This window comes from Caloenas nicobarica, chromosome 13, assembly GCF_036013445.1.
Source record: "Caloenas nicobarica isolate bCalNic1 chromosome 13, bCalNic1.hap1, whole genome shotgun sequence".
Taxonomy (NCBI): Eukaryota; Metazoa; Chordata; class Aves; order Columbiformes; family Columbidae; genus Caloenas; species Caloenas nicobarica.
The window spans coordinates 4675904-4693575 of NC_088257.1; the positions used below are offsets into that span (position 1 = coordinate 4675904).

The 17672-nt window shown below is 40.6% G+C and overlaps 1 protein-coding gene across 5 annotated transcripts in view; it reads left to right on the forward strand.

Annotated features, from left to right (window-relative positions):
• Window positions 1–17672, forward strand: part of EBF1 (EBF transcription factor 1) — a 275393-nt gene that overhangs the window by 171567 nt on the left and 86154 nt on the right. For 3 of the 5 annotated variants that reach the window (XM_065643903.1, XM_065643904.1, XM_065643908.1), the window contains exons 7-8: window positions 3671–3752; window positions 11788–11929. In XM_065643903.1, coding sequence (XP_065499975.1) covers window positions 3671–3752; window positions 11788–11929 — 224 coding nt within the window. The remainder of the gene's footprint in view (window positions 1–3670; window positions 3753–11787; window positions 11930–17672) is intronic. The other 2 variants (XM_065643906.1, XM_065643907.1) reach the window with 1 other exon arrangement.

Consider the following 17672-nt stretch of genomic DNA (forward strand, 5'->3'; position numbering starts at 1 on the left):
GGGGTGAAGCACGGAGTCCTGTGATTTAATAGCAATGTAGGACAGTAAGTGCAAGCGCTTTGTAAAGTGTGCACGTTTCTGGACCTGAGCCCACTTGTGCGGCGCTGGCTTGTGTTTCTCTGCTCCATATGCACCAACTCTCTTCACACCAGGGATGTTAGTAGTCAAGAAGGGAGTCAGAAAATGTGTGTTTGATTCATGAAAAAAATAAACCTTCAGTGGTAGCAATAAGTATAATTGCTGACTGAGTCTTGTGTGACAGAAGAGCTGGTGTTCAGTGAGCACATAAGTTTGGAGAGAGAGTTGAAGATTTTATTGACACTTCTGTGTTTTGCAGATTTTTTTCATCTTGGAAATGAATGTCAGACCCCAGTGGTTAGTATTAATGCTATATATCCTCTGTGGTTAGTATTAATGCTATACAGCCCTGCCAAAGGCGGATAAAGTTAGAACTGAAAAAAATAACCCACAGTGAAGAAGCTAGATGCAAACAAACAGGGATGGAGGTTTATGCCTACAAAGAGCTCAGCTCTGTTGGCACTTCTCCTGGACCAGTCCTGTCAATCTAAATCTGAAATATTTGCAGAGTGAAGTGCTGGTGATGACCAAGGCTGTCAGGACTGGACTCGAGCTGAAGAAGGCGTCTGAAGAAGTGGTTTAAAGCACAAACCGAGACTGGGCTGAACCCCGTGAATCGAACTGCTCCACTCTACCCTTGTCCTAATCTGTTCTCATCCACTTTTCTGCCAAAGCTGGGGGAGACCGTCAGCCGGCGCGCACCGTGCCAGCTCGGGAGCTGCTCAGCTCTTGCCCAGACTAGCGTGGGACGCTTTCGCGTAGCCAGGGGGACTCCAGCTCTGGTGTGTTCCAAAACAAAGCGCAGCCTATAGTTTGTTTTGTCTTTCAGTGGAATAAAAATATGGCGCTTGGCAGAATGTGTTCTGTAAACTGGCGGCTTTTTACTTAAAATGCAGGGAGTGAACTGGGCTGTGTCAGATTGGTGTCTTGAAAATTCCTCTGAAAATACTGCTGGTTTTTAAGTTATTTTTTCTGGAGTTGATTTAATTCGAAGGAAGTTTTGTTTGTTTGCATGCTTGCCTGATGTTTTTTGGTAGGTTTAAACAGATAAGCTTCATTTCTTCTGTAGTTTATTTTGATGAAACTTCTGTAGAATGTGGTGCAGATAGCACAGTGCAAATGCAGTTAGACTTCGAAACTTTGGGTTAGAGTTTGCAGACCCCGGAAGCCAACTCTTGTATTTCATAGTGATTTTCAAAGACTTTGAGCTGACATGAGCTCAGACTTCAGAAGGGAAGGTCCAATGTTTCTCCAAAGAGCTTCATGAAGAGCTTTCCATCTCTTTCGGGGCCCTCACGTCAACCCGCCAACCCCCACTGCCCAGAGCTCATGGGTGCTGTGCAAAGCCAGGCTGGGAAGGCACTTCCCATGTTTGCATGGCTGACACTGTTTTTCAGTGCAGATGTTTTTAACTACTCCATGTCCCAGCTCTGCTGGAGGCTGAGATGTTGCTCCAGGGCTGTGACAGACCAGACGAGTAGCTGCTGGGCTCGGTACTTGGCTAAGCCACCAAAAATCTCCTGGCAAACCTGGGGCAGCACCAGCTTCTCCCCAAAGAGCAAGTGGCTCTGAGAGGCTTTGCCACACAAGGGCCCATTCGAAGCTGTAGGCACCAGCTGACAGGGATGTCTTTGCCTCCCAACAGATGGCCAGGCTTTTTATTTCAGCAACCAATCTTGCGTGGAGGGGTGGTCTCTGGATCCTGCCAGCACTTTGCATGACAGGGCCAGCTTAGGGCAAGAGGGATCTGATGTCCATGCCCTTCATAGCTCATGAGCCTAAATGATGGGCTGTTGAGAGGAAAGCCATAATCTAAAGTGTAAGATCCTGAACTCTTCCCACTTTTAGTTTTTCTTTGGCGGAGTTAATGCCCTATTTGCTTGTCTCTCAAAATCCATTCTGGCACGAGTACAAACCCTCTCCTGGTGGCAAGCAGTTGTCTGGATTCGAGATGCCAAGATTTGTGCTGACAGCTCCTTCTACACAATCTGAGTCAGGCTGTCACAGCTGGCCATTAGAGGCTTAGAAAGACACGCACACGTACAACAAACAACACCAACTTTCCATCATTGAATATCAGAACCTGCTTGATGAAAAAATGTAATGGCTTACACTGCTCTTCATTTTAGTGTAAACAAACACAGTGTCTCCAAATCCCCGTTCAAGTGTGGTAGCTATTTATTTCATGTTGATTGCTTGCCCTTATTTAGGAGCACAGGTCTAGAAGGGACTTCCTGGGTCAGGAGATACAGTCCTTGATAATCCCAAGCATCACATTTTATAATCCTCCTCGTAACCTTATTTTTCTTTAAGGAAAACAGTCTGTTGTAGTTTCAATTTGTCTTCGCAACCATTTGCCTAGTATGATATTCTTGGCATGGAGGAACAAGCACCAAAACTTGCCTCATTGAGGAGCAGCATCACAGCTAGAGTGGGGCAAAGAATGCTGCTCATCAAAAAGGGATTTTCTGAAGCTGTTTACCCTGTAGTTTTGCCTTTCTTGGTGGCAGCGTGTGCAAATTCTGCTGGACTAGCATTCAGTTTGGGTGATAAAAGATGAATACTTGCAAAAGTTAGATTTCCGATTTAAAGTAAAACAGAATCGAACAGTTCTCCACCCTGCTTTTTTGTATATGGAGACAGGTTAGATTAACTTCTGCTTAGTCAACTGATGGTTGTTGCAAGTGTAATGCTGCTCCGTGCTAGGTTTTAAACTTACTGTAGGATTAAATTTTGCACGCCTGAGCTTTAGTAGACCTTAGTCTGTAGTTTATTTTGGACAAAAGGTTGATAAACTTTGGCTCTCAGGGAGGACGCATGGAATCTGAGACTCACTATTATTCATTGACTTGTCTTTATGAGTTTACAGTCCACTGATGCATAACACTGAAGGAAATATTCTCAGTGAAATGTTTGCTTTTCTCGTTGGCTTTGTAAAATGCAGTGTCTTTTCTTGGAGATATATGTCAGGGTCATATAGCTACTTCAGTGAACTGTGTATGGTCAGGAAATAGACTGCACTGAAAATATTTTGTTTTTCTGTGAAGTCAGTCTTTTAACCAAGACTTCCCTCCTCCTTCTCCTTTCAGAGTTTTGATCTCCCACTAACCACTATTTGAATATTAATTTTATGCAGAAACAGGGGTAATTGTGGAAGGGAAATTTCAACTCGATGGAACATTTTCAGTATTTTTGTATTAAATCAAAATTTGCATGAGAGCGAACTTGTAAAACAAAACCCCATTTATACATAAGGGAATCTTCTTGGCTGACATTTTTCTGTCCTCTTTTTTGCTGTGCTGAAATATGCTGGCCATTTAGTGCGATAGAGGGATTGACTCTGCAAACTTTAATGGCTATGACACAACAGATCTATTAATTTAATGTTTAAATTTTTAAGACATGCTTACATATTTTGCTGGATTAAAGCCCATGCAAGCTCTGCTCCCTCTTTGGATGGTCAGTGGGATGATTTGTCTGAGTTGGGAATACTAATGCAAATAAGGCTTTGTTGGACCAAATGTCCAGATGTTACATAGCACTACTACACACTGTTTATAAGATGTTAATGTCCATTTCTCTTTCTCCACAGGTTCTTCTTGAAATTTTTCCTCAAATGTAACCAAAATTGCCTAAAAAATGCAGGAAACCCTCGAGATATGCGTCGATTCCAGGTCAGTCGGACGCACTTCCTCCTTTAAAACTCAGCAGCTGTTAGGGACACAAGTACTTTGACCCAAACTAACCTAGTAATTCACTGAAAGATGCTAAAAACATAAGGTCACAGAATATTGCTTGAGGACTTCTTGTCACAGCAGAATTGTCAGGAAGTAGTTGGGTTTTCTTGCTCTGGACAAGAGAACTCTTGAAGATAATGTCATCTCCACGGGAAGTGAAAGCATGGAAAGGAAAAGTTGGAATGACCTCACTATTGTTTTAGGTTATGGGGCTACTCTGCTCTGAGATATTCCCTTCTGCTCGGGGAACTATTTGCCTTCGTGTAAACATTAAGTGAGTACCATATTTATTGGAAGGGGCAGAGGCGGGTATAAGAGCAATCAATAAAATCAAGCTCATGACTACACTTCAGCAGTTCTTCTTCAGCAGTGTTAAAGACTCATAAACATGAATAAATAGGATGAAGGTCCATCCCAGCAGTCAGCTCTTAGAAAAAACTACCATTGGGTGTACCTTTCTTGGGATGTTTTGGGCTGGTATTTCCCTGTTGTTGCAGCATGTGGCAGTGGGGCTTGGGAACTGTAGTATCAACACAACTTCAGATGGCCAAGGACATATTTTATGCTCTACCTGTACCTTTGGGATTAAGTCTGCCACTGTCCCTTGGGAAGATGGTCTGGACTTGCCTTCCCCAGTGCTGGCAGCAGAATGATGTACGTGGTGGCAATGCTGAGAAATAGTTGCTTCAACCCGCTTATTGAAGATGTGGTCCCTTGACTGCCAATAATGCTTTACCTGAGTACGTGCTGAAAAATATTGGGATAGAGAGCCGAAGGACCTTCTCTTTTGATGGGAAGAGTATATATGACCCAGGGAGAAAACACGATAGAGTCATTCAGTGGCGATGTGCCTCAGGCATCTGAGTAAAAAACAGGAGATTTGTCCCAGAAACTACATGGATCTCTGAAGGTAGACAGTTCCAAAAGCTGACTGTTTTCTGCAGTAGCTCAGGACCTTGTTTGCTTCTTTTTCAGCACTGTAGCACTTAAATAAAAGTGCTAAATGCTATGTAAATGGCAATATTATTTATATGTAGAACATGTGTCTTTTGTTGAACTGCTTAATCGCAACAATGCTGGAAGGCAGAAGGGTGTTATTTGCCCCTCCAAGCATAGAAGTGCAGAGTGAGGAGATGTGGCCACAGGGATTAAATTAATCAGCATAAGAGCTGGCATTAGCATGGCAGAGCCCTCAGCTTCTCACTCCACACTCCTCCCTCCATCACATTTCTCCTGTGATTCCAGAGGGCATTATCACTGAAGGAGAAAGAGGAAAAAGGACTCTCACCAGCACGGGGGTTTAGACCAAGCAGTCACCCCTGGGGCCTGTCAGATCTTGCTTCACAACATGTACAGTCTACTGGGTTTGTCCTCGTCCAGGCTCGGGGCTGATTTTCATATGGTAATGCCTTTTCATGTTCTCTCAGAACAGCAATCAGGAGCCTGTGTCGGTGAGTAGGTAGGACATAGGAAAGGTTGTTGGTCTCTTGACTTGTAAAGACATTCTGTCATACAAACCCAGCTTCACAGCAGTTGGGCTTTCTGTGTGTAAACAGAGACTGCTTAATTACACAGGTCATGTCAATTAGTGTGACCTTAGCATTTTCAAGAAATTAATCACTTTCAGCAGAGCGAACCACTCATGCTATAATACAGGGTGGTATTGAAGCTTGCAGCATTCTGTTGAGTGCCCAGGCTTATTGTTCTACAACAGCTGCTTTTTTTTCTTTTGTTGTGTTTTTTTTTTTTGTTTTATGCTTTTTTTTTTCTTTGTGGTTTTAAAATTTATTTTATTTTATTTTAAATTTTGAACTTGTTGCTGTTTTAGAAATAGATTTCTTAAAATAAAACTGCCAGAGTCTGCAAAGTCCAGGCTTCATTTGTCATTTCTTAGAGCGGAAAGGACCAAGCCTACACACAGTACCTCAATCATATGATGCACCTAGATGTTTGAGACAATGTTGTATAGGAACCAAGTGAAATCTGGGGTCCTGTAAGGTCAGTGGAGTGTTTGCTGTCAGCTGCCTTTGAAATATTGCAAGTGACTTACAAGGTCTCCAATAGTTATGTCAAAGTTCTGGTTAAAAGTGATGAGAGTAAGATATTTCCAGATACTTTCAGAATAGTAGAATACTCTTGCAACAAAAAAAGCAAAACAAGCAAACAAACACAAAAAAACCCCAAACAAACAAAACAAAACCAAAAAAAAAGGAAAAAAAAAAAAAAGAAAAAAATTGAGACTTCCCCTTCCTTTACTTCATTCCCCCATCTGTGCTGGACTGTTAAGCTGCCCAGAGATTTGTCGATCTTTTAGCCATGGTCTCTTATTCATCAGCGCCCAAAAGTTGCTAGGAGTTGTTAGAATGCACATTATGGTTTTGGTCGAAGAAACAGTGAAGGGCCAGGAACACGAGTCTTGCAGTATCTAAGCATGGGTCCTGTGAAAAATGTCCTTTCTTGTCATTTTTTGGTATTTTTATCCTGCAGTAGGGAATCGTATGATTATCATATGGTATGGGAGTTAAGAAAATACAGGGAAGAGGCAGAATATGTGTTGATTCAGGTGACCTGTGTGTGAAAATTCATTCAGACTCATCTAGGAATGAGTTAGGAATTTTTATCTTGAACTTTGTGTGCAAATGTAGTAGTGTGATAAGCCTCACATAAAATAACTTGTGGGCCTGGAAGGAAATGCATTTCTCTGTATGTCTGAGATGTCCAGGCATGTGACAATGGGAACGGTGGCGAGTGCCAGCAAAAACGTGTGCTGGAGCAGTGCTGGCCCTGGCTGTGTTAGTTGTGTTCCTATTAGCAGAAGGAGATGGTCAGAGAGGAGAGTCAAGTATTATGAAGGAACTCAAGACAGTTGAGTGTTCAGTTGTGCTACAGACTCTCTGCTTGTCCTTGAGAAAATCGTTTTATCACCTGTGTTTCATCAATTGCAGAAAACATTTGGTGATATCACGTATTGTCACCTTTGTCCAACCTTGCCTTTTTATTCCAACAACCCCATGGAGCAGATGATCAGTCTGGTTTTGCATTCTTCATCACAGTAAGTCATCAGTCTTGGTGGGATGAGCTGTAGTGCCCCAGTTAGTGATGGTAATAATAATACCTAGGAAAAGGCATCATCGGTGAACTCTGCCCAGATTTTATATTTCAGCACTAAAAATTCATTCGTACAACCTAAACAGTTTTGCATGTTATTGTAATTAATGAAACCCAGGTGCCCTAGTTATCTTGTTGTCCTTGTTTTAGTACAACTGCTTGCAAACTGACACATCTCAAGCTTTAATTTAGAGGAAACTTTTCAGACTGAGTCACTGCATAAAGCCCCAGACATTCATTTATTATGAAAACCTTGAAAGTCACTTAGAAATTGCCATGCTATTTGATTCTGTTACCACAACCTCTTCCTCAGCCTAGGCTGCTAGTTTGCCTCCATGGGACACTGCCACTCATGTTTGAATTGAAACCACTTGTGTCTTATTGCAAATTTGCATAAGAGACAGAGATGATGCTTCATGAATCCCAGATAATGGAATTTGGACATGCAAGGCTCCATCCCCAGAGAAGGGAAAGGCAAAAAAAAAAAAAAAAAAGGCCTGATTTAACAAGGTAATTAAGTGCCCGGCCTGTCCTTGAGCACATGAGCAAAATTACTGAATGTATTCTACTTATGTGCTTAAAGTTAGGTGACTTTTTAAGTGCCTTGTTAAATCAAGAGTGATTTTTAGTCACTAGAATAAAGAAGTCAACACACTGGAGGAAGAAGTCACCAACTGGTGCTGAAAATAAAGGTGTCGCTCAAGCCTTTTCTGCATCGCTTTCAGAAGAGCAGCAAACACTGGAGTTACAGGTTTAACAGTAATGGCACACTTCAAACTAGAAATCATCTTAATCTTAATTTTCTCTGCTTTTGCCACTGTATATTGGAGACATCGCAAAAATATCAGATCCCTCACCTTACATCAGAGAAAACTGAAAGCACAAGGAACATGCTATGTCTTAATCAGTTAACATAGCTTAATGGGCTGGGGTTAAAAATGAGGAGTCATGCAATGCTTAATTTTGATATATTAGGTGAGGTACTATAACAAATAAACAGGATGAGTGCTAAACGTGGATAAATAGCTGGATCTCCAGGCTCCTGGTCTCTGAATGTGGGGGTTTTTTTTATTTGTTAGTTTGTTTGTTTTAAACTAAGCTCCAAAGTGTTCACAAACTGAACTATTTAATGGCATGCAGAATAATTCACAGAGCCGTGGTACGTTAGCACAGTTGATAGTGCCAACTTCATTGAAGAAAGTTGTAAACCAATGTGTTTCTTTCATACCTCTGTCTCCCCTGGTGTTGATACAGGATTTAAATTCAAAATCTATGAAGGGCTAAAGCTAAAGCTCAAAATCATTTTCCATGTTTGCCTGTCCCAAATTAAAACTGTGTTTTGTTGACAAAATTTGGAAAGGTTTGAGATTTGGCAGGCCTGGTTATCCCTGTGCTTACATTAATGTGTCAGCACCTCATTAATCATTTATTAAACTGTAGTGTGCCTTTCCCTCTTGCTATGGTCTGTGTTTTAGGATGTCTCAGAGCCCATTCCATATATACTTTGGCTCTCCCCTCCCCCTAATTTTATGATTTCTCCACAAATTAGTTTTAGTGTGTCCTTTAACTTGAACATATCCCAGTCATTTCAAAATTAAAATGAGGAGAGTGCAGTATTTTTTTAGATTAAAAAATATGAGGAGAACTTGTAACTCTGTAAGTGCTCTGTAGCGATCCAAATATGTAACTGTGTCACACAATATTCAAGGTGTATTTTTTCTCTGTTAATAATTAGGGGCATTAATATTTTGTTAGTGCAGTGTATGTTCAGTATACCCGTATTAATGAAATTTTGCATTTAAAGAATTGAGCAGTGAGCGTGTGGTGCATCTTACAGGTGCACTATGAATAATCTTATTTTTTTTCAAACAGATACGTAAGAGTAACCACACTTTTTTTTTTTTCTTTTTTCTGCATTTCCTGAGACTGAAAACAGTTTCTCTGGAGGATTCCTTTTATAGTTTCTTCTGCTAACGACACTGAAGAACCACATCAATGTGGTCTCTTTGTAGTAAATCAAACTCTCTGTTCAGGAGGTGGGTAGGAAGACACTGTTGAGTAATTCAAAGTACGTTACATCAACAGTTTTGGAAACCTAAGGAGGGAAAAATTAAATGTAGATTTACTCACATAAAACTAACCTCACTAGGATTTTTTCCTTGAGTTCTTCCCTAGAAAGGTGCGTGTGTAGTGATAGCTACTTATATCTACAATTGTCACAGGAACCTACCTTGCTATTATTACTCTTGACCCATTATTTTTCTGGAATCCTATTTCTAGAAACGTTTAAAAGTTTGGATTTCAGCACAGGATTGATCAACTTCAGTGGGAAATCTGTGTGTACCTATATAGTTTTAGGATTGGGGAAAATATTTTATGTTGTAGCCATTGTTATTAATTGTAATAGCGTTAATTTTCAGATGTGTCTAAGCAGATCTATTGCAGAATATAAGGAGCTGGCGGGAATCATGGAGCCTCGACAGGCAATGCCAGCTAAGGATTTGGCTTAAAATCCCAGTTGCAAAGAATTTACAATGGTTGCAAGTGCACAAATGAGATTGCAAACCCTGAGCCACTTACTATAAGATCATATTTTATTGAAAATATCATAAACTTTATTCTGTCCCTCAGGAATGCAATGGATAAATTACTTTTTAAATCCCTTTTGGAATTTTATATAAAGGGCTTGGGGTTTTTTTGCCTTTAGTTTGATTTCAGAAAAACTTACCTACAGTGTTTGGTGCTTTCTTTTTCCCAACTTTCCGTCTGTAAGAGCTCTTGAATAATTTATTCTGTGTTTTAATATCTTTCACTTAAAACACGCACAAAAATCTATTGCCTGGAATGCCATTCTGAGGGATGGTTTTAGGACACTTCAGATGTAACCTGCTCTTTTTTGTATTCCTCTTTTTACAGACAAAGACCTTGCGATTAGCTATGGGCAGTTTTGCTTACTTTATATTTTTAAGCATTTTAATCGGTGGTCAGCAAGAGGTGGAAAATTTTTCATTTACCTTTTTTTTTGGATCTAATTCAAGTGATGAAATTGAATTGTTGTAAGCAATCCTTTAAGTGTCCCCATTTGACCAACTTTGAGAGGCAGCAGCTTCCTGAGAGAGTTGAAGCAATGTTTGCCAATCCTTGTAAAGCATTTCACCTCTTCAGAGGCTAAAGCCTCTCAAAACCAAGAACAATTAAAGCGAGAGCCTTTCAGAGCGACTGGGGAATTCAGCAAAATAAATCAGAAATCCTCTGCCGTGGCTCTGGAGGCTTGCCTCATTATAAGAGCAGATCTATTAGCCCCCTTGCCATTGTCTTTCATTTCTCAAGTGAGGTGATTCTAATTAAATTAATCTGCATGTCAATCTATCGGTGATCAATCAAAAGGGCTGAGGTCTCCCTTTGCGGCAGTGTGCTTGCGGCTGACAGGGGCTGATAATGGAGGAAGAAATAAACTGTCGAGCAAAGTTAATTAGTCAACATAATAGGTGGATTAAACAGGAGCTGCTGATTGCTGTTTCACATGTCGAAGCATGAGGTGGGAGCTGAAACTGCAATTAACAGACAATTATTATATTTGGTTGTAAGAGGTCGCATGAATAAACATATCTCTGTGGGTTTCAGTTTTTAATCCCTTTCTCTGTTTAATGTAAGGAGAAGTGTAGGTCATTTCTTCTTATTGTTTTAGTCGAAGTTCTCAAAGGCGACATGTGCCCCTGGCAAGGCAGCACAGCCAGCTGAAGGCCAAGTCTTTGGCTGGGGTAAAACCCTTGGAATGCTGTACTTGGTTGGGAAAAGGCTGTGGGAGGGGGCGACTGGATGAAAGCCAGGGAGGCTGTGAGGTTGCTTGGTCTGAGTGTGGTGGGAGGAGACCTGGTGTGATGAGCTCCCAGCTCTGCCAGGGGCTTGCCCCATGCACCCCCTGCTTCCTTCGTGGTAGTTCATGACTTGGGCGCCCTCAGCCTGAGCAGGGGTCTCCTATAGGATGATGCCTGCTGGGCCTTAGGGTTGAGACATCCCTTTGGACCCCTCGGAGTACTTTGGTCTCCTACTCTGGACCCAACACGTACCTGTTTGCTCCTGCTGGGTTGGCTCCTCTCCTGCCCCAGGCTGCTCTGGGGAGCAGAACTGTGGGATCCTGCCTCCAGGGTGGTGCTTCTGTCTCCCTCCCCTCGCCTTAAACCAAATCCCAGGTGTTGACGTTGAGATAAGTTGAGAAATACAAATAATTCCAATGCTGGATGAATAGGGTTGTGTTCTCCAGATCAAGACCCCACTGTCAAGCGTGCGTGTGTACACAAACATGCCTATATGTACTCCCAAAGTTAGAACTCGGGAGAAATTTGGGCAAGTCCAACAACCTGTAGTGACTGTACTGAGGGGGGAATTGGGGGCAGGGAGGCGTGCAGCAACTCTCATTACAACTTCACAAAATACACTTTTGTTTTCTTTTATTCTGAATTGATTCTCATTTGCAATGTCAACAGCTCTATCTACTTCAGCGTGGAAGCTGAAGGATAATTTAGGGTGAAACACAGCTGCCCTTGTATGCAGGGGAAAAAATACTTAATAAAGATCCTCTTGTTAAAATGATGGTTAACAGTGTGCCGTCTGCCGTGCAGCTACAAACTCTGCAATTTGACTTAAAACTGCATCAAAAGCTTTCGATGCCAAAGACCCACTCATCAATAGCGTCTCTTGTTAGATTTGTACAGCACAAGCACCAGTTATTATGTGAAATAGCTATGCAATTTTCTACAGCTCCCAGCTGTTATTTATTTAACTGAGTTTATTATACTGTGTGCTTCTTAAAAAACATACAGATATATCCAAATTTACCTCCATTTTGCTCTTGTCTTTGCAGGTCGTGGTGTCTACAACAGTCAATGTTGATGGCCATGTGTTGGCAGTGTCGGACAATATGTTTGTACACAACAATTCCAAGCATGGGCGGAGAGCTCGAAGACTCGATCCCTCGGAAGGTACGCCTTCTTATCTGGAACATGGTAGGCATATAATTTTCATTGGTTGGCATTGCTACTTTAAATGTAGTTTTATTTGGTTTGTTTCTCTGGATACTGGTTTCAAATTGTCCTGTAAAAGTTTATACCTTTGGGACCAGATATTTTGAAGAGACTGGCCTTCAGACCAAAGGGGGAATTTTTCAAGTAGGTCAGTGGTAAACATAGTGAAATGACAAACCAGTAAGCAAACATGGGTGCAGAGTTTGTCCTGTGGTGGTTTCTCTTTTTTTTTTTTTTTTTGAGTCTGAGCTTTTCCAAATTGCCTTGATTTTCGATTGTGCATCAAAAGCATGTTGCATATATTTTGAAGTGCTCAGCACCCAAGTTTCAGATTGGATTTCTTCTGTCTATGGAGAGCTAAGCTCTCCGGGAGATCCAGATGTTTCTTTGGATTGCCCTAAATGAAAGCAGAGCCCTCTTGGAAATCCATCTGCTTACTCAAGCCATGGACGAATGTTCTCTTCTGGCTCCAGCTGTTGCCAGCTGAGGAAGCTGCTCTTCCATACACACCACAGCTGCTTGTCTCTCCTCCCTGCTGCAGGCTATTCTCCACCCTGGGCATGCCAGCTAAGATGGTTATCCGATTGCTCTCTAGCCTTCTTCAGTCCAAAGAAGTTCATTGAAGTTGAACCATTTAAATAATAACTCTTTGCCAATCTACTTTATTTTTCTGAAATAATTGGAAGAGAAATGGTACAAGGCAATTTCTCTGGCTTTTCTGAAAGGACAGTAAACCCCAGGAAGGGTGGGATGGGGGCACGTGGCTGGGAGCAGCCTGGGGGACAGTAATCTTTTCCGTAAGATCAGCTGGTCTTGGAAAAGAACATCTGCTGGTGACTGTAGGTGCTTAAAATGGGAGTTGTTGAGTGCAAATGTACTTTGAAAAATATGGATTTGATTAATGTTTTGTTTTGCTCCTTGTCCTCAACGCTGATGACTACTACTGAAAAGCAAAACAGAGGGCATTTCACTCCCCTCTCCCTGTTCCAGCTTGGTAGAATAGGTCTTTGTCTCCAAAGCTGTTTGTAATCCTAAATTCAATAGGTGCTTCCTCCCTTTAAGAGATGTGTATCCTCAGCTTCCATTGAAGTAGTTGAGTGTAGAAGGCTCCAGTCCTTTTTGCTGGTTTGTTTCACAAATATTTGCCAAGGATCTGATGAATAATTAAATAGATTTTTCCAAATATTTTAAAGAAATCAGATAAAATTTCTCTGGGAAAGCTAATGCCACTCAGAAAAATGTTAACTAGATATGTTAAAAGAAATTATTAATACTGAAAAATGGACAAATGTGTGGGTTTCTACTACTCAGTGAATTCCTGTGGAAATAGCTTTCTATTCTGTTTATGCTTTCAGGCATCAGTCCTGCAAGCACTTATGCATGTATTTAAGATTATGCACACATATGGTCCTGTTGGGATCAATGAGGCTTCTTGTGTCAGTAGAGTTGAGGGTATTGATAAGTGTTTGCAGAATCGGGTCTGTAGTTCACACTTACTAACCTAAAATTCTTAGCTCAGCAGCATTTCTCATTATACAAACATAACTTACATCTGTATTTATTTAGCTCTAACTTTTTATGTAGGCTATGAGCCATTTTCAGCCATAATTCATATTATAGAATTTTTTTTTCATCCTGCCAACGACCTAATTTAATAAACAAACCACTGTTATGATTTTTGCTGAATTTTTGTAAGGAATGTATGAACTCTGTCTTTATTAATTAGCAGAAGGCAGAATATTACAGAAGGAAACTTCTCTCTATTCAACTTTGTAATCTTCCCATTAAGCCTAGTCTTTCAACAAAACACTCCTATTTTTTACTTGAATTCCTACTAAAGTAGATGCCATAGATATATATTATTTTTTCTCAATTGCAGTCTTCTCAGTGCACGCTTTTGGTCAAGGCAATACTTACCTTCTCATACATAAATATTCTTTTTTGCATGCCTGATGTAATAGCAAATCATTTTACTACAGTTATCATTCTCATTCCTGCTACCTGAGGGATTATGTTAGCAAAAAGCAACAAAAAAAGGTAATGCTATGCTTACATATCTGTACAAACCCTAGTTACTGTGCCAACATTAAAAGTCAACATCTGCAAAATATCTCCATGTGTATGTTTTGTGGGAAAGGTGATTTTTCTAATCTGCTTTCTCAAGCACCTCTCAAGCAACCTCATAAAGCAACCAGTAGATTCGGACTTTTGAATAGCAACCTCCATGCTACAAAATTGCACTCTTCCCAATGGCTTGGTGGAGTCTTTCTTTTTAATCTAAATCCTTCAATCCAGCTCTCCAGGAATTCTGTGCATATTTGAGTCCAAGAGACAGGAAATAAACAAACAAATCCACTAACTGTTTTAGATGTTGTTATTAGATGTCTGAAACACTTAACTGAATGAAAAAAAGTAGGAAAAATCTCAGCTGGGCTTAATGCTATTAAATTTTGGGCAACCACCACGAACCTTAGACCCATTGGAACAGATAACAGTTTCCCCCACTGGAATTAATTTTTACTTTTAGTCTCAGTCCTGAAGTATATTATTTTTCTTCAGGTTTGGAATTTTTATCTTGGATAATATCTTCAGGTGTAAGTAGCAGAGACAGTTTATTTGCCTCTCCTCTTTCCAGCTCTTCTGCCTCCGCCAGGGGAGGACAGATTGACCTGAGCAGTTGCTGTAAACAGTGACATGAGAAGCTGACTTAGGCATGGCGAGTTTGGCTCGGGTTTATCGCTCTGGTGAGCAACTTCTGACCAAATTTATTCCAGTGTACTTTTCTAGACGTTTAACTCTTTAACACAAATATCTGATGGCAAGAGAGGTGAATGCCTGACTGTGTGCGGACTGGGGAAAGGGGAGGGGGATGTAGCAAGAAGGTGTGCTCATGGCCTGGTTTAGTTAGACAATATCCATCTTATTTTCCCTTACAAAGTTGTTTTGGGACAATATGCTCTTAAACATGAAGTTGCAGTTTATGTGACACCTAAAAGAGACTTTGGGTGCCAAAAAGCTGGAAAGAAAGCTTCGCCTCCCAAGCCACTCAAGAGCCTGGTGTCTCCACATTTGGGTTTTACCATCTCATTAGCAGGTAGCCTGGATTATTTTTGGGACATCCAACACATCTCTATTTATATCTTGCTTGTCAGACAGTAATATGAAAGTTCCTTTTTGTAGCTCATCTCTCTGAATATAGCTAGGAACCTAGATCATGGTTTCATATCCACACACAGTGCTCCTTGAAACCAGTGGGTTAAGAAGCCCGTATTTCAAATAAATATATCCATCTTTCAAAAGTAATAGCTGGCAGAGGCCAATTATTTCGTATATCTCTGTGTGGTATAAATAGGGTAAGCCACGGTAATCTGTGGTTTTCAATAATTATCACTTTTTCATTCACAAATAGTTGGATCCTCACTTGTTTTATATTTCTGGTAAACCAGAAAGCCAGTGTGGTTGACCTTTCTAAATTGTACGTATATAGTAAGATGTATAATGTATAGCCAATAGGCCCCAACCAGTAGAATATATTTCGGCTTGTAGTTCATCCCAGGGTGTCAATTTTAAAAGCAAAATCTTTCTGATGTGATTTAAGTGACTAGCTTATGGAAGGGGGGAATTCTGGCAGGGTTTGCGACAATCCTTTTCAAGTTTACCAGCATGAAGTCCACCACTGCAGATGTCTGCAAAGTTTCCAGTTTAAACTCTCATATCACTGCAAAGTAAAAATTCTTTTTTTCCCCCAAATCTTTGAATGGCTTTACAAGAATGTAAAGCCAATTGCAGCATCAGTTTCTCTGTTATTTTTCCTCACTGGCAGAATGCAATGCCCTCGAAAAATGATAGTCCCTGAGACCCTGTCAGTTTGCATGCTCTAACACTTTATTATCTAATGATCTAATATGCAACAAGGCAAAGAGGGGGTGCTTATCACCCTGACAGCATGCCTAAGAGAAGTGACTAAATTACTTTATGTACCATTAGCGCTAGCTGCCACCGTGAACTCACTGTGAGCATTTATGCAAATATTCCTGAATACATTCAAGTGGCCTTGTCAGGAAGACGACTGACAAGCAGCTTAAATGCTTGGGTTTTTAAAGGGACAGTTTATTTCTTTTTCTTTTCCTTCCTTCTCCTCCACAGAAGAGTGCTGAAGAATTAGGTGGTGGTGACGTTTGCTGGTGATTTGGTTCTGGGTCAGCTCAACAGCAGCAACAGAGGAAAGATGCTGGGTAGAAATAGGGACAAATTATAAAATGTGTCAGAATTTGAAGATGGAAGCGAAGATAACCATGATTTCTAAAAAAATATCCTGCCATTGTTTTGTATGAAATATATATAAATCTATGTGTGTGTATGTGCATCTAAAATCAGTTATTGTATAAGAAAGCCATTATTAGTGTCTCCCTTATACTGGAAATGATGCATGGCTGGATTATTCCATTCCTGTATAACATCACCTGAGACTATGTTGTTTACTATGTTGTTTTAGTTCATGATAGTAATGCGTGATTCAGACCATTTGCTGTCTGCAGGTGGAAAACCTTCCACAGTAAGTGAAGAGTAGTAGTTGCTGTGCCTCAGCTGGGTGTGTCAGGTAGATCATCTCGTCAGCAGTGGCACATTTAAAGAGCTTTTCTTGCCAATTCTGCCCAGTCTGGGAAATCTGAGAGCCCACAGTCACCACAGCAGGCACACGCACAGATTTCCTGCTAAATCTTCAGATTTGAAAGCAAAAACGAGTGCGAGGTTGTGTCTTAGTTGATTAGATATTTTCTATTTAGGTTAATAAAATGAAAGCTTTTCCTCACCTTATAAACTCTTTTGAGAGGATAATCCTTAAAGCTCTGAGACTGGCTGCCTTTAAGTATCATTGTATCTAGTCTGACTGGAACAGAATTGTTGAGAATGATCGTTGTCTACCTTGAATTTAGCTGCGTGTGCTGGGCATGCCCATTACTGATTCTTGATGGGTGCCCAGAAATATGACTTAGTGACCTGGTTCTTGTGCTCTAAGTGGCTTTGCCACAACATTAACCACTACATTTTGGGCAGTGTGGAGAGTCATGAAGAGGATGCCCCTACCAGCTCCATTTTAACCATTTCAACCTTGATTCCCTTGGTGTTGCATGTGTCCGTGTTAGTTGCTGAAATTGTTAACACAAGACAGAATACTGACTGAAGTGAAAAGTATTAGCAAGTTAAGAAAGGTTAGGCTTCAAAACTTGATACATTTTACCCTTAGATGGTATAGGTTCAGAGTCTTAATCAAAGTTAGGGACTACTGCATTCACAAACTGGCCAGGTTTAACCAAAGAAACTTAGAATCATAGAATCATTTTGAGTCCAACCATTAACCTAACACTATCAAGTCTGCCTCTAAACCATGTCCCTAAGAACCTCATCTACGCTTCTTTTAAATACCTCCTGGGATGGTGAATATTTGGGTGGAAGCACCTGTTATAACTTAGTGCTTCACTTAAGAATGTTATCGTGATAATGTGAAAGATATAAACACACAAGCTTTTTCTGCATCATATCATTCCATACAGAGAAATGCAGTGGGCTTGATTTATTATTTAGAAGGGAAATAATGAAAAAAAATATTAGGATTCTACCACTCTACTTGAGGGGATCTTGCATGTTATTCTGAGTTACGTCTGATTTCTAATTTATTTTCTATGAGGAAAGAATACCTAGGGTTGTTGGACAACTCTATGCA